Source organism: Ambystoma mexicanum, chromosome 5q (genome assembly GCF_040938575.1).
Source record: "Ambystoma mexicanum isolate Mex_15411 chromosome 5q, UKY_AmexF1_1, whole genome shotgun sequence".
In the NCBI taxonomy this organism is placed as follows: Eukaryota; Metazoa; Chordata; class Amphibia; order Caudata; family Ambystomatidae; genus Ambystoma; species Ambystoma mexicanum.
In genome coordinates this window covers 62,344,439-62,369,972 of record NC_090933.1, presented here as the reverse complement: position 1 = coordinate 62,369,972, position 25,534 = coordinate 62,344,439, and the positions used below count along the sequence as shown (strand labels likewise).

General features: G+C 46.1%; 1 protein-coding gene across 2 annotated transcripts in view; it reads left to right on the top strand.

Annotated features, from left to right (window-relative positions):
- Positions 1-25,534, top strand: part of LOC138497211 (uncharacterized) — an 835,962-nt gene that overhangs the window by 300,347 nt on the left and 510,081 nt on the right. For both annotated transcript variants that reach the window (XM_069620534.1, XM_069620535.1), the window contains exon 9: positions 14,969-15,008. In XM_069620534.1, the coding sequence (XP_069476635.1) occupies positions 14,969-15,008 (40 nt within the window). The remainder of the gene's footprint in view (positions 1-14,968; positions 15,009-25,534) is intronic.

The following is a 25,534-nucleotide window of genomic DNA, read 5'->3' as shown; positions in this document are numbered from 1 at the left end:
TCCTATATAAGACTTTTTGCCCATTGATGTTCTAGCCTATTATACTGAATAACTTGTCTTGGGAGTATCCAAATGTATTTGCCTGCTTAAGAATATTTGTGGTCTCTAGTTTGTTCTAAATAATAGTTTCCTTTGCCTTATTACTATATGATCCTAAATGCAACGGTGATATATTAATGTCCCCAGCACGCTAGCAATTGAAGTCACCTCAGGGTGTAGGTAGTGTCTGTGGGCCATCCCAAAAGGGAATCTACTGATTTAGAGATATTAAGAGTGTGTAGTTCATGAAGTGTATTTGAGTGTTGCTATTATATTGCCTCCTTCTGAAGAAGGCTTATTAAATAAATTCATAATTGTTTATTCAAGAAACCTTGAGTGTAAGAGTTTTTGAATACTTGTAACTGTAAATCTCTTTTAAACTCCACTACAGCACACATTAACCCCTCTTGAGATGAGCCTGGCTGTTCAACACGCTACCAAAACTGTGTAGTACAAGCTTATACCCAAGGTTGGGTTTCTTATACCTGTAGTCCTAGTTGTTTGTAGTGTTCCCAGAGGGCACTGCATACAAACTTTGCCTGACACAAAGGGAGAAGGTGACAAAACAAAGTAATGGGGTAGGAAGGTTGGGTGATCTGGCTGGCTTTGGTATGAAGAAATGGGTACTTTTTGAGGCTTTTGTCAAAGGTCATGGAAGTTCCTGTATATGTTGTGAGAGCGTTCCAGGCTCTGGATTCTCGTTGACTGAAGGCTTATTTTTCTGTGCAGGCTAGCTTGCAGAGGAATGTGTAGGAGAATTTGTCGTGGTTAGACTGAATTTTTATCCTCTGGCCTGATGGACAGATGTGTATAAGGCTACCCTAGTTATAATCACCAGAGGACATCTTCTCAGAGTTTAGCCAAACCAGTCAGGGTAGCATAGAGTGGTCCAGGCAAGAAATCCTGTGAGTGCATGTGTTAAGGGGTCTTCAACTCAATCAGTTGAATAAATACTATATTTATGGACAAAGCACACTTTGAAAATGACTAAACAGGTAACATTATCACACAACACTAATAGTAGAATACATACAAAATCATAAGTTAGTGCCAAATAATCAATTTATCCGCCCCAACACCTAGAAGGGAAGTAATTGGTATATGCACTGACAATCCACAGGAATAAATAGCCTCACTTAGAAACTTTAACCCTTAGTCGTATGGTGCCTTGTGCGCTAAAGTGCACCAGGTTTTCCAAGAGTTTCAGGAGCTGGGAAAAAATGAGGTAGAGCACCCTGTGGATTTGAGATGGGTTCCTAAAGTCGAAGATGTATACTGGTCGGCAACACTGTTCCTAGCTTTTGGAGGGTTTTTGGCAACCAGTATTGCCAAAGCCAACCAGCTGTAAAAGTTAGCAAGCTTTTAAAGGGCTGGGGATAGTGGTGCAGATAAGTATTGCAGTAACGTACGCCTACCCCTCCCGTACTCTGAATTTTCTCAAGAGTTGGCAGGTCGATGGAGGGTCACCAGTGGTCGGTTTTCCCACCGTTGGTTCCAGTTGAAGAAGCCCAGGAGCTCAGGGTGCAAGATGTTTCCGGTGGGGCACAGGAGCTAGATGCATACTCTTCTTGAACAGTACAGAAGGCACTGCTGCAGGACCCTTCTAGGCAGTGGACCAGACACGGGAAGGCCAATTTCTGTGTTGGCCACTGATGCAAGGTGACAGCAGGAGATGGATCTGTTAGAAATCTGTCCTCTATATCTGGCCCTCAAGATGCTAGGTTGCCGAAATTTCCATGGGGTGACTCTTGCAGGAAAAGCTGACGACCCCTCTGGTTCCAAGCCGAAACACAGGACGACTCTTCTAGTGTGGTAGCCCAAACTGGAGTTGGGCAGTCCACAGAATGGTCCTGGGTCATTTCCGAAGGCTCCATCTGTTTGAGTTACCAAAATAAGTTGAGAATGGTTGTTCCCACCACTGCTACGGGTCGAAGCACAGATGAAGGTCTTCTAAGAACACTAGCCATACAGGGCTTATTAGACAGGATTGGTACACTCTAGCCTGGTGGTCAGATGTGTAGAAGGCCAACCAAGTTGGTGTACAGGGAACACTCTGGGAGCTTCAGCCAATCTGTTCCATTGGATGAATGCAGATCACACCCATGCAGCACTCTAGGCACTTGACTAGACGCAGGAAAGCCGGTTTCGACAAAGGTCACTGATGCACGTCGACAAGAGGGGAAACGGATGTTGCAGTCAGTTGGCATCCTATCTCTGGTCCTGTTGATGCAGGAAAAACATTTTGCAGGGATGACTTTTGTAGAACACTTTGAGTACCCACATATCTGAGCCGAAACATGGAACGATGATGCCTCCACTGGAGTTGGTCAGTCTACAGGATGGTCCAGGGATGTCTCACTCAAGATCACAGGGCACCGCGCGGACATCGGGAATGGTTGGTCCCACCACTGCAAAGGTCGAAGCTCCACCAAAGGACTTCTAAAGATCCCCAGCAAGTCGGGGCCCACCGGGACTACAGCAAACATTGGTCGCCAGGCCTTCTTAGGATGTGGTCCACGGGTCTTCTGACATCTTCACAGCTGGGCTGGATACTTGGCTTCTCGCAAGACCTCTGGGGATGGCTCAGAACTCCCTTTCTTATCCAGAAACTCGGGTGAGACAAACTCGGCCCATCCAATGGAAGATCTTCCCCCTCACCCAATTTCTGCAGTGGTCCAAACAGAACCACTGACTGAATCTCACACATACTCTCGACATACAGAAGCCAGTTGTAAATTGGGACCAGATGGTCCGAACCCTTTTCCTGGGCACTCACACATAGCCCTGCACCAGCCTGTAAAAAGCATAGCTTTCCCGGGCAGTGCATGACCACAAAAGGAATGTCCTAACCAGGCATGACTGGAAGAAGTTGAAGGGGAAAATCTGGCAAAGGAACACATGAAAAGCCTTGTGACACAGCCATGTTAGGACACTAGTCAGTTATTCGCCAAACACAGTAAGGCTAACAAAATACAGTAAACATTATCAAAAGGTAAGTGCAGGAACCAGTTTGTCCTTGGGCACATCTGAAGTAACCAAAAAAAAAATCCCTGAGTGTAGTCTAGGGTCATACAAAAGCAACCCCATTGCACTGCATTGTAAGGTGCATTTTTCAATAATAAAGTTAACCAAAAAATAGATAAAATGTAAAAAGCAAAGGGAAACCTAGTTTCCCGATAACAATGAGCAAAAGTGGAGTGAACCTGAAGGCTTCATTGGTAAGTCAGGCCAGAGTACAAAAGCAAACAGTTTTGGGGTCCATAGAAATGGTTGTAAAGTTTCTAAAAAGAGAACTTTCCTAACGTTGCTCAATCAGGACTGCAGCAAAGGTTGGAGCCAGGCCTTCTCGGGATTGGTCCACGGGTCATCTAAAGTCTTAACTGCAATGTAGGATACTTGGCTCCTCTCGGGATCTCTGGAACATGGATCCAGGACCCCTTTTCTTATTCTAAAGTCCAGGTGGACACAAACTCAGCCAATGGAGATCTGCTTCAAAAACACACAACATAAGACCGTAAATGGTTTGTACCACTGTATGCGAAACTTGGGCATACACTCCAGACATTCAGAAACCAGTGAGTATTCTGATCACAGTCCCAATTCGCTGGCTGGCATCCAACTCACATGGCCTGCACAAGCCCGCAGGAAGCCAGCCTTTTCCGGGCAAGTGCATGATCATAACAGGATTTTCCTGACCTGCAAAGGCAAAAAGACAAGATTGCCAAAGAACAAATGAAAAAGCTTGTGGCACGGCCATGTTAGGATACTAGCCAGTAGCCAAACGCGAGACAGCTAAAATAGAATACAGTACAAATTGTGAAAAAGGAAATGCTGCCACCAGTTTGTCTTGAAGCACATCTGAGAACCCAAAACCCCTCAATTCATTATAGGATCATACAAAAATAACCCTGTTGCATTGCATTTTAAGATTCACTGTGCAATGTTAAAAAGTTACCCAAACGGGCAACAAAGTCCCCAGTACTTGAAACACTTGGATATAGGCGTGTTCTAAATTCCATGCCATATCATACTGGCAGCCTTAAGGACTGGTCAGTTTTCCCATAACATATGAGAAAAAGGACAGTGAAGTGAAGCTGAAGGCTTCACTTTACTGCAAAAAGTCAGGATAAAGTGCAAAAGCAAAACATTTGGGGGTCCATAGAACATGGAGGAAAAGTTGCTACAAGAGAACTTTCCTAACAGGCTTCAGTTTTTTATGGTAGTAGGATGGGGTTTTGAGGTGGGTGGTCTTTTAATTATTTCCTTTTTTTTATGCAGTACTTTTTTAATTAAATTCCCTGCCGTATGAGGAGCTAGTAGAGCTGGATGAGTGTTTTGGTTGATGCAAGTGGTTGGGTAGGTCCAGTGAGTATTGTTACAGTAGTCCAGCTTGGAGAGAACTATTGCTTGGACTGTGATATGGAAGTTGGTAAGTGGCAAGGATATTGCGTCTATATTTTGCATGTTTTGGTGACTGCAGGTATGTAGTGAGGATTGGTGGGGCAGGGATTGAAGCCCTAAGGACTTCAATGGTGTGGAGCTAGAGAGGTGTGTTTGATCCAGGGGGTGAGGTCTGTTTTTTTTTTTTTTAACCTGGGGAAGCAGATGAGATATTCTGTTTTGGATTGAGTTGAGAAATTTTCAGAACCAGCTTTGTGGGAGTTTTCTGAGAGGCAAACTTAGTTCATGTACACAATAGTTGATACCTTAATATAGACCTGCTCTATCAATGTAATGTAGACTGATCAGTGAGGCAGAACATAGAAGATAAGCAGGCGGGTGGTGCATATGTATAGTTAAACACACCTAAAACTGTCCAATGTGTAGTACAACCAACTACAAAAATTGTATCAGGCCTTTAACACATTAAGCAGATAATCCTAGAAAATCATATCACAAAAAAATACTTGGATACACATTTACACAGTTGGTAGTCTCAAATGTAGACTACCTGGAATGTACACCAATAAAACAGCAAAGAAATTTCATGAAGTAAAGCAATGAAACTGTAGCAAGTAAAGCGAAACGACAAATGCATTAAATCTATGAGTTTTCATTTTAGTGCATAATTCCTCCCACCGTAGAGACCCCCAGCTCTTTTGCTGGACTTTAGGAATTTTTTAATTTTAACCCTGCAGTGGGTCAGCCCTGTTTCTCTCTCTAATGTGTTTTGACCTGATTTGGATTGTGTTTACTTTTATTTTTGTAGTCTGAAACTCCATGGGCATCTACTTTTTGTATGGTGTGACACAGCACCTTCAGTGCAGTGTCGCAGAGAAATCCTTTAGATTTCTCATAAGGTTTAAATACCTTTTTCTTATGTGAACTAATGTTTTCAAGATTTGTGAAGTGAAACTGACTTTACTTACCTTTTTTCTCTTTTGTCCAGCACACACCATCTTATGTGGAGTGCTGGGGGGTTACTTAGTACCCCCTTTTCCTATTTACTCATGTAAACAAAATGTATGTTACCCTCACTACTTTAAATGGCTAGTGGTTTAATTTTCCTACCATTGTGATTCTCTGCTGCAGGCTGAATCCTCAGCTGCAGTATAGCACCCAGGGGTGACCCATTTTGTCAAAATGGGCCATTTTCTGTTTGTGTTCTTTCTTGGGTTTTAGTCTGCGCGCCAAGCCAGGTTTGAGCCCTTTGTTTGTTTTGCCTTTGGCAGGCTTCCGTATTGAAACCTGCCTCTGGCTCCAGTGTGTCTGGAAGGGCAGGAAGTGAGAGGTTCCCGAAACTCCCGTGTCCTGTTGTCTTTCGGAATGCCTGAATGCACCCATTCCTGTCTGGCTGCCCTGAATCGTGCTGTTCCCATCTTCATCTTGTATCCTAGCTTGCAACATTGTGTTACTACTGACTTCTGCAATTGTATTCGCTCTCCACTCTTGCTTCTCCACTCTTTTTTGACTGCTTACTCTTTTCCCTCCTCCTTTCCCTTCTCCCTTTTCCTATCTCTTCCCCTTACTTTCTTCTATGCACTTGCTCTATCAGAATTGTCCCTGGACCTAATACAATAGCAACCTCATCTGTTTCCTCCACCCTCCCATTACTGTTTTTTTCCACCCCACCACCCCTCCAGCACTATCTGAAATGTCGTCAGGCCTAGTATGATAGTCACTTGTTTTGTTCCTCCCCTCCCTTTTTGCACCCCTCTACCTCACCTTTTGTTTTTCTCCGGTTCTATCAGAAATGTCGTCAGGCCTAGTACGGTAGTTGCCTGTCTGTTTCCATTTCCTTCCCACTCTCCCCCTCCCTTCCTTATCTATGTCTTGGCTCTTGCATGACCTAGAATGTCGTCGGGCCGAGAACGATAGTTAATTTCACATCCTTACTGTTCATGGCCTGTAAGAATGTGGTTGTATTTTCCCTTGTTCCCTCCCTTGCCTTGAAGCGCTTTGAAACACATTGTGTATAGGCGCTATATAAATAAACTATAATATCCTTGCAGGACAGCCACCCTGCTGTTTGAATAACAGCTAGGCTGTGCATCAATGGGAGAAACCTGCTTAAAAGGCGAGGGTTTCAGGACTGAAGACCGAGTAAACCACTGGGAAGAACAACCCGACGAAGAAATCGTGAACAAAGCTTGCATCCTCCTGGACCGTTGAATTGCCTGGTGAAGCCCTGCTGCTGTGCTGAAACTCCTTTTTCTAATTGACAACTGAAGCTCTGGAAGGGATGACTTCTTCCCTTGGGTTAGTGGGACCAACTAACCCCAAGACTAACTCTGCTGGACCATCTTCCCCCGAATCGCTGTACTTTGCTGCTGCAGTGCAAGGGGTTGAGAAATCCGTAGTCTAGTGCCAGAAGCTCCAGGAGTCTCCGAACGACTCTCAAGAAGTAGGACGACCAGAGGTAGAGTCCCCTCCCCAGAGTGCAGGACTCGGGAGTGAAGGAAGCCCAACTGGTATCCAAGATCCATGGTGGTGCTGTTTACTGTGAGCTGAAACCGCAAAGTGCCGCTAACCTGAAAAGAGCCCGTAGCTGCTTTCGAATTGCTGCCGCAGGAGTCCTCAAAGTCCTCCCTCTTGTCCCCATGACTGAGGCCCAGGAACACAGGATCTGCATTGCTGCAACCAGGCAGAAGCCAGCTGGACCACTCTACTTCTAACCAAAGGTACTGTTCTGCCTTGGGGTACTTGACTCCATGTCTTTTACATCTACAACTTGTTTTCAGCTGGACCTGCATTCTCTCTGCAGCCAGCTGATCACACGCTCTCCATACACTTCTACATTTGAAATCCGCTACTTTGAAGCCCTCGGCAGTGTTCGTGCAGCAGCGCTTGCATACCTAGGTAAGCCATGTGGACTCCATTTACTGCCACTTGCCCCTTTTCGTTGTGCTTGAGTGAAGTTATTTGTCGACAATTCAGTGCATTTTCTGATTAGTGCGTTTAAAACTTAGCCACATTTGCAAAAAGCACGTGTGCTGAAGCGCGTGTTTTTGGCCATCATTTAGCTGCGTGTGCTATTATTTATGTGCAGTTTACTTGGCTTTTACTTGGACTCCAGTAGTCCTCTCCCCTTTGCAATATGGATGGATGGATGGCTGCCTGCTTATGAGGCAGTCTGTGTAGCCTGCCCTGGTCCCCCACCTTTGGCTGCCTCTTAATCTGCCAGTCATTGGTACTGGGAGGCGGGAGCTGGCCTGTTGTTCAAAGGCCCTCTTCTTATGCCCCTGTCTGCTCCCAGTCTGCTTCCGGAACGCGACATGTGTCCTCCCTGCACTTTAAACCACAGATGCCTTCAATCACTCCTCTAAGAAGCCCGGACTGCCTTGACATTGACACCTCAGGAGCTGTGGGTTAGTTCCCTACATCTGGACTCATTCCTACCACCTTTGACTATTACTGTTTCTTCCTGCCTGTTCCTCCCATGTTGCTCATTGCTCTTAAAACCCTTTGCTAACATCTGCATCCCTGATTACAAAGTCAAATCTGGCTGGTTGCATTGGGCTTCAAAGTCCCATCTTGCGGTCCATTGCTAACTTATCTGTACATTGCCTTTCGTACTGTTGCTTCTCTAACTTGCTGGCCCAGTGACCTTGCCACTCCTTTTTTTTCTTCTTTTTTCTCCAAACTACCTGCCCTGGCCCTCCATAATCCCCCTCCCCAACCCCCCTGCCCCGCTTCTCCCACCTTCCCTTGCTTCCACCCCCGAATGGCGCTTTCTGTTTCTCCTATCTTTTCCAACTGCTTCTCCATTGACTATCCTTCCCTTCTCCCTGAGTCTGGCAGGAAGAAGTTCAAAAAGGATATCTTGGCCTCCAACCCTGGTCTTCCCATTGCCAATACCTACTCCATTGCTTCCTCCAGACAGACCCTTACGGACATCCTCTTTGTCGTTCCTTCACCAGATCTATGGACTCTTCAAATGATCTCTGTGCTCTGTCCCATCTCCTCCTATCCCATTAATTGTGGCAATTGTTGGGAAGCTCATGGCTTACTTTGACTCCTCTAAAGTCATCATTAATGTCTATCTTAATGGCACTGTCATGGTCCAAGACCCTCAGGCCAATCTCCTCCTCATTGATGGGTGTTTCCCTAGCCTCATTTCCTAATCTCCTGCTGTCCCCTCCTCGTCCCCTGTGGCTACCTTGCCCTCTCGTCATCCTCCTACCCCCTCTTAGGGCTCCTTCCCCTCCGCAGGGCGTGCCTCTGATCTGTACCCCTCCCCGGAAGGTCTTTAAGGCTGGCAACCTGTATCTTGCTACTCTCAACTCACGCTCTGCCGGCAAACACTCCTATGACATCTGCCACCTCCTCGAAGAACTTGACCTCAATGTCCTTGGTTTTACCGAGACATGGTTCACGGCCAGCTCTGTCACGAGCTTCGTGAGGGCTACAAAATCCTCTATTCTCCCAGATCCTCCAGGTCCTGAGGGGGCGGGGTGTAGCCCTGAACTTTCCTTAGTGGATTCCTGCCTCCATCCTTCCCACTCCGACCTACTCCTCATTTGAATGCCTCGTCCTAGCCATTTTCTTACCGTGGCTACTATCTATCGGCCTTCTGGTCAAATCCCTTTACTTCTGAGTGGGTCGACCTTTCCTCCTCCCTTCTGGCCTCAACCCCTCCTTGGTGACCTCAATCCATTTGGACTCTCCTTTTTCCGCCTCTTTACTCTTACCTGACCTCTGTGACTCACTCTCCCTGTCCATCCTCCCCTTTGGCCCGTCTCACTCTGCAGGGCACACACTTGATGTCTTGATCGCCTCTGACCTCCCTGCCTCCATCCCCATGACCACGCCTCTCCTGGAGCGATCATTCCCTCCTCGCCTCTCCCCCATCCCCCAAGCCTACCCTACCCCAACACTGCCACCTACCTTCTCGGACGTCCGACCGACGAAGCGTGTGTCCGTTGAGGCTTTCGCCACCAGCTTCTCTCCCCCTACTGCACCTCTGGCTGACTCGCATGACACAGCCATGTCTTTGCTCTACTCTTCTAGTTCTGACTTGCCCCTGTCATGAGGATCCGTTTGAAGTCTGAAGCCAAGTGCAATTCCTGGTTTGAATCTGACCTTGCTACACTCAAACGTAAGTGTAGGGCGGCTGAGAGTAAATGGAGGGCTTCTTGTTCATCCGCTGACAAACTGGCCTGTCGCCTGCTGTTAGGCAGAATCCTGTGCAGTTCCCTTAGGGAACTCTGCAAAAAGATTAAGACTACAGGAGTAAGCAGTAAACCCAATTGGTAGCAGTCTGCACCACCCAGATTTACCTGGTAGCCGTAGCTGAGTAGTCAGACCTCCCTCAAGAAGAGTCGGGCAGTTTATAGAGTATACACAATAGGGCTCAAAACACAGTAGAGCAAACAAACACTGGCCAGAGCTTTGTATAAAAAGTATATATTTATGTAAAACACACTTTAAGCAATATACTAGCACTCTAAATCAAAAGCAAGTTAAAACACAGGTTAAGTATACACACCTCCCTTAATAACTATTAGACAAGTCAGAATTAAAAAACCACGATTTGTTAAAAAGATGTGAGCGCATAACCTTATGGCACTCCAATAGTTCAGTTAAAGGGAGAGAAAAAGACAGAGCATAGAAATAAAACCGGGCCCAACACTTTTAGGAGGTCTCGGCAAGAGAATAGGGCAGTAGATACTATAGAGCCAAAGTTCATAGGGCAGGCCCACTTTAAAGGAAACAAAGTGAAATTTGCCCAGGATCACACGATTTTAAAATGCACTAAAAGTCTTTGCAGAATGTTCAAATGAGGTTGGGGTGATTCAAGAAGGTAAAGTTAGAAGGTCTGGGGCCAAACCAGTTGGCAAGCCAAGGATTTAAGGGTCACCTTGGGCAAACCGAAGAAAGGGAGGCCAGGCAGGACACAGTACCTTAAACAGAGAGGAAGCTCCAGCGGTGGCAGTAGTTCCTGGCAGTGGTTGCAGTTCTTTGTTTCGACCAGGGGGGAAGTGAGGATCTCGTCGAGGAGGAAACGTGGAGTCGTTGCACTGCACAGGGATGAAACCAGCCGCAGAGTTCGTCGATAAAAGGTGCATTCCTTTTATTCGAGGTCAAAGTGGTGAAGCTTGGCTATCCGGCCGCCGAGGTGCTTGGCACGGGCGATTCAACCAAGAGACGTCTTTGGAAGGCGAAAAGTGCGAACTGGTTGGTCCCACCATCTCAGAGGAAGAAGACTTGTCTAGCAGAAGATCTTCTCTTGTCGTCGGGAAAGTGGTGAGGTAGTTGCAGCAGGGCTTCACCGGTGGTGTCGTCGTTGCAGATGGCTCAGCTTCTTCCCTCTTCAGATTCTTAGGTCCTGTGGCGACTTCTGAAGTTCCAGTCCCAAAGGCCCTGCTTTTATGCAGAAAACCCCCATTCAACAGCCTAGCTGTCACTCAAACATGTTAAGTGGTGAGCCGGGCGGCTCACCACTGGCCCAATCTGAACAGAGTGTGACTTGAGTTGCTAAGGCAATGCAGTCCAGGGTGCCAATTCCCCTCCCCACGCATCCTGTGGAACCCAGAGTGGCACCATTTGGAGGGCTTCTGTGGAGAAGCCCGCCAAAAAGTGGAACAAAGGGCTCGACATTGGTCAGAGTTGGAGACGGACACGAACGCCATTTTAGAAAAGAGTTCTGGCAAAAAGACCCAACCGTTGGTTTAATATTAAATAAATAAACCGGCGTTATCTTTAACATTGCACCAAAAAGTGGTGCGTTTAAAATCAATAGGAAAATCACAGAGAATATTCCGGTGGAATATTTCGCGTGGTAACCACTGCCACCAGCCAGAAACTCGACAAGGGGGGACTGGAAAGTGCCCCCTTGGAAACAGACCCAGGGGCAATATAATTAACCCCTTCCAGTACTTCCACAATATGATGGGTTGTACTGGTTCTGTTCACAATTTAGGACTAGTAAAGTCAATGGTGACTTTACATGCCCTGGGAGACAGAAGTCAGTCCCAGGGTATGGAGTCTGTTTGGGGGTCACTATGACACCTCTGTGTTACTGCACTGAGGGTGCTGTGTAACACACACATAAAAAATATGATACCCTATGGAGTAGAAAGAAAACCCCATAGCCCATAAGCACACAGTCAAAGACGTACCTCAAATCATGCCTAAGAGAGGGAGGAAAAGAGTCTCGCTCTTAGCAGGAGAAAAAAAAAATCCAGCAAAGCTGCTGGGGGACTCACTAGGTTTGGGAAATTAGCCTTAAGAGAATTCTCCCTAACACCTACTCCAAAGGCAATACCGACTCTGTTCTCAACCAAGAAGAGGGCCCACATTCAAGCCCGCGTCTCTGTGGCATCTGACAACTCAGCCGAACTCTTTAAAATGTTGGCCAACCCTGCTGCAGTCTCCACCCCCCCCCCCCCCGCCCAACCCCCCCAACCCCTCCCTTGCCTCCCAGGCTCTTTGCAATTCCCTTGCCTCTCACTTTCTAAAAAATCCAGGACATCCTGTCCACCCTCTCCTCCCATCCCCCTCCTCCTTCCCCTCTCCGTCTGTGCTGGCTGAGTGTTGGGGAGAATTCTCAAAATGTGCTAATTCCTCTCTACCTTAGAGACCCCCTCTGCTAAACTTTGGGGCTTTGAACCTTTTAATTCTGTTTGATTTCTGTGTTTATTTCTTTTGGTTATGGAGTTTTAGATGACTCCATAGGTATCATCTTTTCATTGTTGTCACAAAGCACCTTCAGTGCAGTGGCACAGGGATGTCCTTTGGGCTTCCCAAGGTTTAAATACCTTCTCTGGAATTAACTACTGTTCCCCAGAGAATGTAAAGTTAAATTGACTTTACTAGTCTTTTTTTAAATTCATAGACCCAGCACACACCATCTTCCTATAGAGTGCTGAAGGGGTTACTTAGTATCTCCTAGGTCTAAAAACACTCTTATAGCTGTCCAAAGCTATCCTTTCCAATTGAAATGGCTGGTGGCAGTGGTTTTATAACTACCATGATTTTTCCCGACCGCGAACACCGGTAGCTAAAAATCAGGGCCGCCATGTTTTTCAATATGGCGCCCAAGACCCCTCTGTAAAAACACTCTGATCATCCGTTTTCGCCGTTTCTTTGTGGAAAGATCCTTCTGGTGTTTAACTCTGCGCGCCAAACCAGGTTTGGTCCCATTGTTCATGAGCCTTTGGCGGGCTTCAGGACTGAAGTCTGCCTTTGGCGTCTGAGTGGGCAGGAAGTGAGGGAGGTGCCCGAAACTCCCTGTGCTCGGTCTCCTAGGACACCCATATGCACTCTGGCGTGATTGGCTGGCTGACTGTCTGGCAAGGACAGCCACCCTGCTGGGTGAGTGGCAGCTAGACTGGAATGAATGGGAGAGAATTGAATAAAAGGTGAGTCTCTTGGTTTGGAAGGCAGTCGACCACCGGAACGAAGGAACCGAAGAAGAGCTTGAAGAGAACGGCTGCTGGAACCCCTGGACCGTTGATTTGCCCGGTGGAGCCCTGCTGCAGGTCCGAATCGTCAAGTTCGCATCAACTCAAGACCCTGCAAGGACGACGTCTCCCTTTTGAGTTGGTGGGACCAATCAACTCCAAAGTAAGCGACCTGGACACCCATCTCAGAGCTGGTTGAGTTGCTGCAGGAAACCGTAGAACCAGGGAGAGGGACGCCAGTTTGTGTTACTTAAAGCCACTGGAATTGAAGTTGCCAGTTGCAAGCTTTTGACTGTCACAGTGCAGTGCAGGAGTCCCCCGACATCCTCTCTCTTGTCCACATGACTGAGGCCCAGGAACAGCGATATCTGCAGGAACTGCCAGGAACAGAAGTAGTCAGCTGCATCGTTTTCTTCATTGTACGGTACTGTAAAACAAGAGAGAGTACTTGCCTCTCGCGGTGAAAGTGCTTGGAACTTTTGCAACTCGCAGGCCTTACCAGCTTGTGACACACCACATATGATGATTCTTTCTACAAACTACTTCAACAAAAGTCTCTGCACAAGTTCTTAGAACTACCTGATCTGCTTTATCCCATCCAAGACTTTAGCCCATTGACTTTGGCCTAGCCTATTGAATTGACTCTCTGGTGAACTCAAAGTATTTGCGCTGTCTAAGAATAATTGTAACCTTTTATGTTCTAATAACCTTTGCCTTTTACTCCTCTTGAAATGTATTCTGAATGCCAATAGTAAGATATTCATGTCCCCAGTAGCCTTGTTACTAAAGTTACCTTTGATTGTAGGTTGTGTCTGTGGGCCATCCCAAATGGGTCTTATCTGATTCAGAAACTTAGAGTATAGTATTGAAGTATATTTGTGTTATAATATGATTGCCTCCTTCTATTGAGTGTTTTATAATTGAACTGATAAATACATTAATTGTTATAAAAGAAACCTTGAGTGTAAGAGTCTATTTAGACCTCTGTGTAACATCATTACTGCTCACATTTTCCCTCTTGAGATGAGCCTGGCTGCTCAACACGCTACCAAAACTGTGTAGTACAGACTTATACCAAAGGTTGGTTTGCTTACACCTGTAATCATAATTGCTTGTAGTGTTCCCAGAGGGTACTGCATTCAAACTGCCTAACAATGGGTGACCACGCCCTATAAGAACAAAGAAGATGTGCTTTGAACTTTTCTTTCGCAAGGAAACTACTAGGCCATCTTCAGTGTTATCCAATTTTTCGACATGGTCTTCAGTGGACTTAAAGCGGCCTCTTGTATACACATTTAAGCAACTTCCCTGGTTAACCGTGCAATATTACCTTTATTTATATAGCGCACCTAACCCAAGCATATCTGGGCGCATTCTTGGTATGAACAGTTACAATGTGGAAGGAGTTTACAATGCATTAATTGATTAAAGGTAGGTTGCAGTGGGTACATAGTTACATAATATGACACCTTGACACTTACTTTCATTCTTGTTTTGGACTTTGACAAAGATTTACAATAAACCAAAAGTCTTAATAAACAAAATTAAAATAAATACAACTGTTGGTGGAGGTAAATAACATTTCCTTCCAGGTCTAACTGATTCCATTTCAGGGGTCTGCCACTTGTTGCGCTCTGTTTTTGGACCTCAGCACCCATGATCTTTCACTATTACCTTTGAGGGTTAGGTCTGATTGTAGTCTTCGACCAAATAAGAGCCAAATATTTCAGGCCCCTGCTTTAGACTATGCTGCCAGCCACTGATTGCCCATGCTTCTACCACTGACAGCTAGGAATAATTATATTGGAAGTACTAGTAACAATAGTACTAGTTGTTGTCATGATGGTTTTAGTAATCCAATGTATTGGTACCTGACGTAGTACTTACTGCCAGTTGTATTTGTTACGTGTTATTGTTTTAGTAACATTGATTTAAATAGTCTGAATCCAGTCTGTACTACTACAATTGCAATAGTTGGGCTCTGAGCTCAGCATTGGAGTCCTCGGACAGTGCACTCTTACAGGTTAATTTTATTGTAAATATCTGTGGTTCACGTTTTTAATTATTTGTTCCACTCCTTCTAGCTTCATCTGGAAAACAATCGGATAGTTTGAAGAGGAGCAGGTGAGAATTGTGAAGCTTTTGTTCACACATGAATAATTCTGACAGTTTATTCCTTAAAACCCATTAGATTACATTTGGGTAACTGAATACTAAGGGAAAAAGAACTTGAAAAGTAAGCCTGAATTGAACCCAATAAACCCAAGTAAACTGGTTACATTCTTGCACTCACTTTGGTCCAGTTGTCCCAAAATCTTGCTGGTGACAGGCTGAAATATTTCGGCAGATTTTTTTTTTTTGTTTTTTGGTTATCACAACATGCCATTCCCAACTGAATGTCACCAGCTATCTCGTTCTGGTTTTCTGAATTGCTCAACCCTGTCCTGTTTGCAAAGCCACTTTTTGAATTGTTTTATTCTAGATATACATTTGTAAAGTAAAGCAAAATGTTACTAATTTAAGATTATAATGCATTTCCTGTTAGCAGACCTCAAAGCAAAATAAAATGTTGTTGTAGTTACATCTTTAAATATCTGTCCAGGTACACTTCTTCACGCTGCTCTCGTTTGCTTAGTGCTCCCCATTCCCAGTTTTAGGTTTTACTTTTTCAGTGGTGACTGCAGGATTATCCATTCTTTTTGTGAGGAGTAGTTACTCCTTAAAACAATTTCCCTTTCATTTTTAAAGCACATTCTATAAAATAACTGTAGGTACTATTTTACTGTGTATTTTATTATACTGTTTCTGCTTTTTTTGTAACTTATAGTTTTCGTAAAGATTTTTGTTTGGTAACTTTCCCTCCATAGTTTCTTTGCCATTCTTTTTGCTCTGACTTTTTTAGCCGTTTGCGAATTTATTATGGAAAACTGATCAGTCCTTCAGACTAAGTGTAAACTGTTTGCCTTTTTGTCTTTCTGTGACTTTAATATTGCACATTGAACTTTACAGTGCTGTGCAATGGAGATACTTTTGTGTCCCCCGACCTTTTACACTTGGGATTTTTGGATACTTTTATATGTGCCTAAAGACAAGCTGGTGGCAGCAGATACATTATTACAATTTTTGCCTAACTTTCAGTGTGTATATTTGTATCTACATCGTATGATTACTAAATGTGGCTTGTGCCCTAAATTTGCTGTGCAACGAGATTTTCCTTTATTTGGCCTTGTTGTAGTTTGTCCTCCTTCGTGCCTTGCCAAGTCAGAAAATTCCATTCAAGGTCATGCACTTGCCCAGGAAAGCTGCTGCTTTCGCGGGCGTGTGATGTCTTTGTGTGCTTGGACAACTACAGGTTGTTTGAATGGTGCAGATCCTTACCAGTGGTTGTCTTGGACTTGCGGCCATGCTACGTTTTGAATAAGAGGATGACTCTAGCAGCCATTTCTTCAGATCAGCATTGAAGCCAAGAATCTCTCGTAGACAAACAGCCGACTGAAGATCCAATGATCCTTGAAGAGGCCTGGCATCCCTTCCTGCGTTTGGCCTGGTGAAGCCCTGTTTAAGATTTTCTTAGCAAGGATAAATCTTCCGGACCTGTCTCAACCCCAGAACTTTTTGATTTACTTGTGGATTATTCTTCCCTATAACTCAGTGAGTGGGAACCTTTTTTCCACACTCACTATTTTTATGGGTGTCATTTTAAGACTCTATATAATACCCTCTGACAACTTTTAGTATAACTTTCTATTGTTGCATGGTTGCCCTCGGGCCCCTCCTCCGCTCCCCCTTAACTTTCTCTGGCTAAGCTTGTGGGAACTATAGTTCCCAAGGGTAGAAAGGATCTTTGGATCCTGTTAGGTGAAGCCAGCACACCCCACCTTATGTGGTGTGCTGGGGAGATGCAGTGTATCCCCTTTCTCCTTTTACCTGTTACAATTGTTACAGGGGCAAGCTTACCTTTTAATGGCTGGTGGCAGTGAACCTTTTTCCTAATTCCGTGAAACTTTTACCGTGGGCTGTTGTCACAGGTGTAGTCTTGGCAGCCAAGGGTGCCCTTTTTACCAAAATGGCCCATCTTTTTTTGACATTTTAGTGTTCCTTGTCCTTTTTTGTTCTTTCCACTGACCTCCAGGGCTGCAAAGTCCTTTGTGTCAATTTGATCTTCGTCAGGAGACCTCGGTCAACCCCGCTCAGGCTCCAGAGTGTCTGTGAAGGCAGCAAGCGAGGGAGGAGTCCAAACCTTTGCACCCCTTTGTCTTCCTGACTGATAATACAGTTCAAACTGGGAGGCTGGCTGTCTTGAATGGACTGCCAACCCCCCCAAGTTTGAAAGTCTCAAGTCTGTTTGATTGGCTGGGTTCCTGCTTAAAAGTCCAATCCTGGAAGCTGAAGAGGTAGTCGACCACTGGAAGCAAATCCGAAGATGAAGAAAACACTGCTGAGACGATTTCCAACGACCAGAGAGCCTGCTGTGTAATCAGAGCCTGCGGTTACCCTTCCTTCCAACCAATAAGGGGACTAGGGGGAAAAACCAACCTTACCCAGAGCCTGAGAAGCTCCACTAGACTCGAAGACCTGCATTTTTTTAAACCTGTTTTTTATTGCATTTTATCAATCACTGGATTCCGTCCCATACTCCAAACTTTTTCCCCCAGCCAACCCCCCGGAAGGTCAGTTCTCTTGTCCTCAAGGCAGGTTGTAATAGTTGCACTATACAAACATGTCCAGTATGCAAATCTTATGTAGGCACCATTGTTCCATGCAGTCGCTCTGAAGATACTCAAGGGTCGTCCTCCAATCCGTCTTAAATTTCTGGCGGTCACCTTGCATGTTATGTGATGCCTTCCATCCCCAGATGCGACTACACCCTTTGAAGCCATTCGTAGCTGGATAGTGGCATTTTCTGCTTCCATTTTTGGGCACTGGCCAACGAGGCTGCCGTTAGAAACCCCATGAAATTCCTTTTTGAAGGGATTGTGTCCTCCCACGTATTCCTCATCTTTGATAATTCGTCTGCAGCTTGCTGGCCCGGAAAACATTTTTCTCAGTAGAGGGCGCTGCGCATCGACAGAGTTGGTGTCCCTCGACAGCCACTGTATCGGCGTTAACGTCACCATGCCCATAAATAGCCACGCGCAGCGTCCGTTGCTCAGTTCCGTTTTTCCGCGCTTCGTGGTGCCTCGGAATATCGTTGCTCAGAACTTCAGTCATGTATACTTCATTATTCATCGAATACCGACTCGTCCTCGATGGCTTCCTCATCCGAACTGACGACTCCACGGTCCGGCTTCAAAAAATATCGAGACTGTGGAAAGAAAATGTTGTTGATGGATCCTCACAGGATCTGTTTGTGGTGCTTGGGAGTCGGGCACCATTGTTCAGAGTGTGAGGACTGCATGTCCATGACGGCGAAAGCCTTGAAGGAGCGTAAGGGGAAGCTCGAGAGAGGTAAGGCAGTTAAAACTTCTTCGAAAGTTTCTTGGGCGGAATCGAGACGTTAGTCTCCTCATTCTAGGTCTAGAAGCAGTTCCCATCACTCTGAGATCTAAGCATTTAAAAAAGAGACGTCGAAGATCCCCTTCCTCCTCTTCCGTTTTCCCGAAAAGGCTCTCCTGCCCCACAAAACATAGCTCTCAGGCTGAGTGGGAGGAATTCGGGAAAAAGATGCTTGGCGTCTTCGAGAAAGCAGCCTCGACCCCCTCGAAGACTGCTGAGGGTGATACCATGGGTGAAAGACCCGAAAAATCAAAACGCTGTGAGTCGCAGCACCCGGCGAAAGAAACTACTAAAGAGCATCATGAACCCTCGAGTAAAGGCAAGGTCGCGTCGTCGTCGAAAGTCCCTTCGACGCATAGATCTGCATCTTCGACGCCATTATCGAAGGGTTCTTCGCACAGGTCATTCGATTCGACGCCGTCTTCGATGCCGAGAAACAAACCCACGGCCACCTCACAGCCAGTGGCCATACCCAGATCCTCGATCAAGAGAATGTCATCGACAACCTCGAGTAGAATTCCGATACTCTCGAGTTCCTCGAGGCCTCTACCAACTTTCTCGGCGCCTTTTTTGATGGCTTCGAAGCCTTTAATGTCCGCGTCGACGACGTTTTCTCAGCCAATTATGACGAATTTGGCCCCTTCTGCTCTGGAAATGGGATTTATACCATTTCCAAGATCTGATCATTCCAGAGCCTTAGCATCTATTTATGAAGGGGAGAATTCGGATCAGGAGAGACCTTTTCACTTGCAGGGGTCTGCAACTCCTGTACCAGAGGAATTTACCTCTGAGGAAGGTAGGTTAAAGGACCTCCAAGAATCCTTACATGAAGCGAGTGGGTTGGACACTTCCCCAGAAGTGGAATTTGCCAAACCAGACCCAGGGGAACATGCTAAAACCCCTTATAGAACCTTGATGGCATGGATAATCGAGTTTATGGGGTGGTCTACACCCTCACCTGATTTTCAGCAAGAGGCCCTCAGACATTTTGGTTAGCGGTCCACAGGAGGATCCTGTGGTGCCATTTCATGCGGCATTACAAAGGAAAATATTGGCAAACTGGGAAACCCCTGAGGTTATCCCGGCGGTTAACAAAAAATTATCAGCCAAGTATAGGGCGTCTACTGCTGACCCTGAATATTTATCCAGACACCCAACTCCGGAGAGTCTGGTTGTTCAGGCAGCAACTTCATCAGGTAGTAAATCGGTTTACCCTACTGTTCCATAGGACAGGGATGACAAGAGATGACTCTATGGCCAAAAGTCTTTTCTGCCTGTAGCATGGCGTTGAAATCCATCAATGCTACTTGTACGCTCGCAAGGTTCAGCCACACACTTTGGGAGTGTGCTTCATCAGCGGCTGACTGCCTCCTGGAGGGAGAAGAAAGGGAAGCGTTTCTAAACATTAAGGATGGTAAAGACGCAATGTGCGAATCCCTTCAAACTGGCATCGATTCTACTGACCGCATCAGCAGGGCCATGGCGGCAAGTACAACAACCCGGAGATTTGCTTGGTTGCGAAAGTCTGGTTTTGCTCCACATGTGCAAAGCATACTCTTGAATATGCCCTTTGACGGCTCTTCCTTGTTTCGTAAGAAGGCGGATGACAGTTTAGAAAAGCTTCAAACGTCAAAGGCGGCAGCAAAATCCCTGGGAGCTGCAATCCATCAGACACCATTTCGCCCCTCAGGAACCTCTTGGAGAGGTAAGTCCTTTCGCTTCTATTCCGCATTCGGAAGAGGCAGAGGACAGCCAGTTCAAAGGGGTCTGAAAAAATTCACCCGAGGTGGATGGGCTAAAAATACAAATGCCGCAGCAGGTGCCTCTTTACCCTCGGCATCTGCATCAGCCGCCTCCAAACCGCTCTGAGGACTCTCCTCACAAGACACCAGTAGGGGGCAGGTTAACTCAACATCTGACAGAATGGCAGGCTATTACATCGGATGCTTGGGCATTGGGGACAGTTGCCCAAGGTTACTGCCTGCCTTTTCTACGCATCCCTCAGTCATCCACCGGGGAACAGCTCTCTGAAAGTTCCTTATCCGCTCCTCTTGCAGGAAATTGTAGACCTGCTATAGAAAGGTGCCATAGAACCGGTACCTGTAGCGGAGAGGAACAAGGGCTGGTACTCCCCCCTACTTTCTCATACCGAAGAAAGACAGAGGACTGAGACCTATCTTGGACTTACGAGAATTGAACAAGTTCCTCAGGAAGGACAAGTTCAAGATGGTAACTCTCTCTTAGATCCTTCAGGCCCTCCAGCTCCAGGACTGGCTGGTATCTCTGGACCTCCAGGATGCTTATTTCCATGTGCCAATCCATCTCAAACACAGGAAATACCTGAGGTTCGAAATTGGCGGCTCTCATTATCAATTTCGAGTTCTGCCATTTGATCTGACCTCCGCCCCGAGGGTCTTCACCAAGTTAATGTCGGTAGTGACGGCAAGTCTAAGGAGGGGAGGGATTCACGTCTACCCCTACCTGGATGATTGGCTGATCAGGGCTGTATCTTCGGAACAAGCTCATATCCAGCTAGATTATGTCTGCCACTTCCTTCACAAACTGGGCTTCTCCCTCAATTTAAAGAAGTCACAGATGATACCATCGGAGACTCCAGTTCATCGGAGCGGTCCTGGACACTTCTCTGGGAAAGGCCTCGCCACCAGAGGCGAGGGCTCAAGATATTCTGCAGATGGTCACCAAGTTTCAAAATGCCCAACATCTCCCAGCCTTCGACTTTTTGAGGTTGCTAGGCCTCATGGCATCCTGCATCTTCCTTGTGCCAGAGGCTCGCCTAAGAATGAGATCTCCAGTGGGCACTAAGAACCCAGTGGTCGCAGTTCTCAGGAAAAATTACAGATCTCCTTCGGATTCCGGACAAGGTAGCCCAAGACCTTAAATGGTGGGCTTATCAAGAGAGCATTTTGAAAGAACTGTTTTGGCAACCATGGCCGGAGATAACTGTAGTCACAGACTCCTCACTCGCGGGGTGGGGAGCCCATGCCAGTGACTTTACCATCAGCGGTCGTTGGTCTCCATCGGAGTCCAGACTACACATCAACCTTTTGGAGCCGAGAGCGATCAGACTAGCGCTGAAAGCTTTCCTGCCATCAGTACAGGGAAAAAATGTCCTGATAATGACGGACAACACAGTGGCCATGCACTACCTCAACAAAAGAGGCGGCGTGGGATCACTGCCACTGTGCAGAGAGGCAATGCAGTTCTGGTTTTGGGCAATTCAAGAAGGAATCTCTCTATCGGCAGTTCACCTAGCCGGAGAGAAGAACTTGACGGCGGACGCTCTGAGCAGGCAGGGCACAGTCTCCCACGAGTGGGAACTAGCTCAGGAAGTCCTTCAGGAGATCTTCGCCCTTTGGGGAACCCCTCAAGTGGATCTGTTCACCACCAGTACCAACAGGAAGTGCGATTTGTTTTGTTCAAGGGAATTTCCCCCGAGAGGAGCTATAGTCGACGCGTTCGTAGTGGACTGGGAGTTTCCACTCCTGTATGCGTTTCCACCAGTCCCTGTCATTCCTCAAATGATCAGGAGGTTGAGAAGATTCCGGAGGACCATGATCCTAATTGCCCCAGACTGGGCCAGGAGAACGTGGTACCCGGACCTTCTGGACATGTCCATCTGCCCTCCAATTCGCCTTCCACTCAGAGAGAACCTACTCTCACAGAAGGGAGGTCAGGTTCTCCATCCAGACATCAGAACCCTCAACCTTCATGCTTGGCTTCTGAAAGGTTGAGATACAAGGATTGGGACCTCCCTGATGACGTCATGGAGGTGTTGCTTTCGGCCAGAAGGCCAGCAATAAAACCTTTATACTGCTGCCGTTGGAACAAATTTTGCAGCTGGTGTAGAGAAGAGAATATCGACCCCTTTTCACGTGGTACACCAACTGTTATCGTTTCTACTCTATTTGGCAAATTCAGGCCTTCAAGTTGGCACTATCAAAGGCTATCTCGCAGCGCTGTCGATCTTCAAGCGCACTGCAGAGGAGCCATCGTATTTCAAATTACCCTTAGTAACACAAACCCCACCAGATACAACAAGCACACAACTGAAGCAATAACACCATACATCACCAAAGCAAGAATAACCCCCAACCCACAACCATGTCCCCTGGAAGCCCTAGACAAAACCTAGAAGAACTACTCGAACGCCGACAACCTGAAAACTGCTCCTGAACAAGATCATAAAACGACCCTAACAAAACAAGGCAAACCAGGTTACACCTCTAAACTCCACTGCAATCTAATAAATGCAAGATCCATGTCAAAACACTCCACAGAGATCTTCGATCTACTCGACGGCATCGACATCCTCTTCATCACAGAAACTTGGCTGGACGACAACTACAAAATCACACTCCAAAGCTGCCTTCCAGCAAACTTTAAATGCCTTCAAATAAACAGGAAAAACAAAAAAGGAGGAGGCATCGCAATAGCATTTAAAGAACAGCTGAAAATAAGAACAGACGAACCACTCAACATCCCCAACTGCGAGTCCATGATCATACACCTTACAGCTAACCCAAACACCAACATCACATTCATCCTGGTGTACAGACCCCCAATTTATGATGCATCCTTCGTCGACAACTTCATAGAAGCCATAACCAGCATAGCCATCAACCACGAACACCTAATAATACTGGGGGACTTCAACATCTGGTTCGAAGACAGTCACAACAATTCCCAAAACTCACTGATTGAACAACTCGCCACCATGAAACTACGACAACGAGTAAAAGGGGCAACTCATTCGGCAGGACACACCCTGGATGCAATATTCGCAGAGGAAAAACTAATCACCACGGCACCGCCGATACAAATACTGTGGAACGACCATCTCATCATCCCATTCGTAATCACTCTGCCTACTCAAGCCTACATCCAACCTCCCAAACTCACAGCCACCACAAAAAGAAACTGGAAAGAAGGCAACCTATTCGAACAACTAGAGTTAACCAAGCCCTCAACAACAGAACTAGACCTAGCTGACCTAGACGGGAAAGCTGAGATACTACACAAATGGGTTGCAGATACAATTGACAAGATGGCCCCAGAAAAACCATTCACACCATCAAAAAAGAGGGCAATGGCAAAATGGTTTACCCCACTAAGCACCATGAAAAAAGAAAACAAAAAGATGGAAATGGAATGGAGGAAAGATTACAACCCAAACATAAAAACAATGTTCCAGAAGCAAATTCGCGCATACAAAAAGGAAATTCAAAAGGCAAAGAGAAGGCATTATGAAGACAGAATCACAAATGCCACCAACACACAAAAAGAAATGTTCCGTATCATTAAAGAAATGAGAAACCCACCAGGCTGTGACAACACCCCAACCCCCTCAGAGAAACTATGCAACAACCTTGCAGACCACTTCAAAAAGAAAATCAATGACATCCGACAAATCATCCAACAGAGACCAATCAGCAGCGACTTACAACCAAACGAACCTAAATCAGAACCGCTGTACAAACTCAATAACTACCCAGAAATATCAGCAGAGGCATTCGCAATGCTGATAAAACACAGCAAGAAAGCGGGCTCACCGATGGATCCCTGCCCCCCGGACATCTACAAATCAATCCTCGGACAAGGAACACCAGCAGAATACTTCAGAAACCTTCTAAATCTATCACTGTCAACAGGAACAGTACCAAGGATCTTCAAATCAGCTTACATCAAACCACTTCTGAAAAACACAAGCGGGGACGTAGATGACCTCCAACTACAGACCAATCTCCAACATCCCCTACCCGGCCAAACTCCTCGAAACCTACATATACAAACTAACCCAAGAATACGTTGAAGAACACCACCTGCTAGACCAAGCTCAAGTCTGCTTCAGACCCACAAGAGGTACAGAAACCGCTCTACTATCCATCTGGGATGACCTAAAAACAAACGCAGACTCCAACACATCTGCCCTTATCCTGCTCGACCTCTCCGCAGCCTTCGACAGTTAGCCATGACACCCTAACCAAAAGACTAGAAGACATAGGCATAACAGACACAGCGCTACGCTGGACTAAATCATTCCTAGTAGACAGAACTGAAACCGTCTGGATCAAACCCTTCAAATCCACCCCACGAGTCAACGACTGTGGAGTACCACAAGGATCCTCACTATCACCACTGTACTTCAACATCTACCAAACCCCAGTAATCGGAATCTTCAAGAAACACAACATCAAATGCTAAAACTACGCAGACGACACTCAAATCATCTACAAGATCGAAGACACCCAAGCCGATCATTCAAACTTAACCGACTGTCTAAAGGAAGTCTTCAACTGGTTGAATGCCAACAACCTGAAAATCAACCCAGGAAAAACCGAAATCCTGATCATATCCAAAGACCAAGAGAAGGAAACCGCCATCCCGTGGCCAACGGAAATGGGATCTGCACCATCTAAGGTAGTAAAAAATCTGGGAGTCCTGATGGACAACACCCTAACGTTAGAACCGCAAATAAACGCAACAGTCAAATGCTTCTTCCTCCTCCACACGGCAAGAAAAATACTACCTTTCCTCTCCTTCACACACAAAACACTCACCATCGTCGGCCTCATCATGTCAAGTATCGACTATGCAAACAGCCTCTACCTCGGTATACCGGAATACCTACTGAAGAAATTACAACGGATCCAAAACACAGCAGCCAGACTACTCCTCAAACTATCCAGAAGAGACCACATCACCCCGGCCCTAAAACACTACACTGGCTCCCAGTAAAACAGCGTATCATCTTCAAAACAATGTGCATAACGCACAGGGCAATCAGCGGCCAAGGAGCAGAATTCCTACAAAAAAAAATAACAATCTACAAGCCAACGAGACCGCTCAGATCTACCAACGAAATCCGACTGGAACAAAAACCTTACATCAAGAAGAAACTCGGAGGCACTGCTTTCTACCACTTAGCCGCGAAAACCTGGAACAACACCCCAAAAGTAATAAGGAACACCAAAGATCACCTTAAATTCAGAAAACTACTAAAAACCTACCTCTTCAACACCAGAGACTAAAACCGAAACAACAATAAGACAAATGACTCAAAAAAAGGACACTGACAAACCCATAGAACGACAGAAGTACTCCAAGCACCAGTAGGGCTGACGCTGGACACAAGG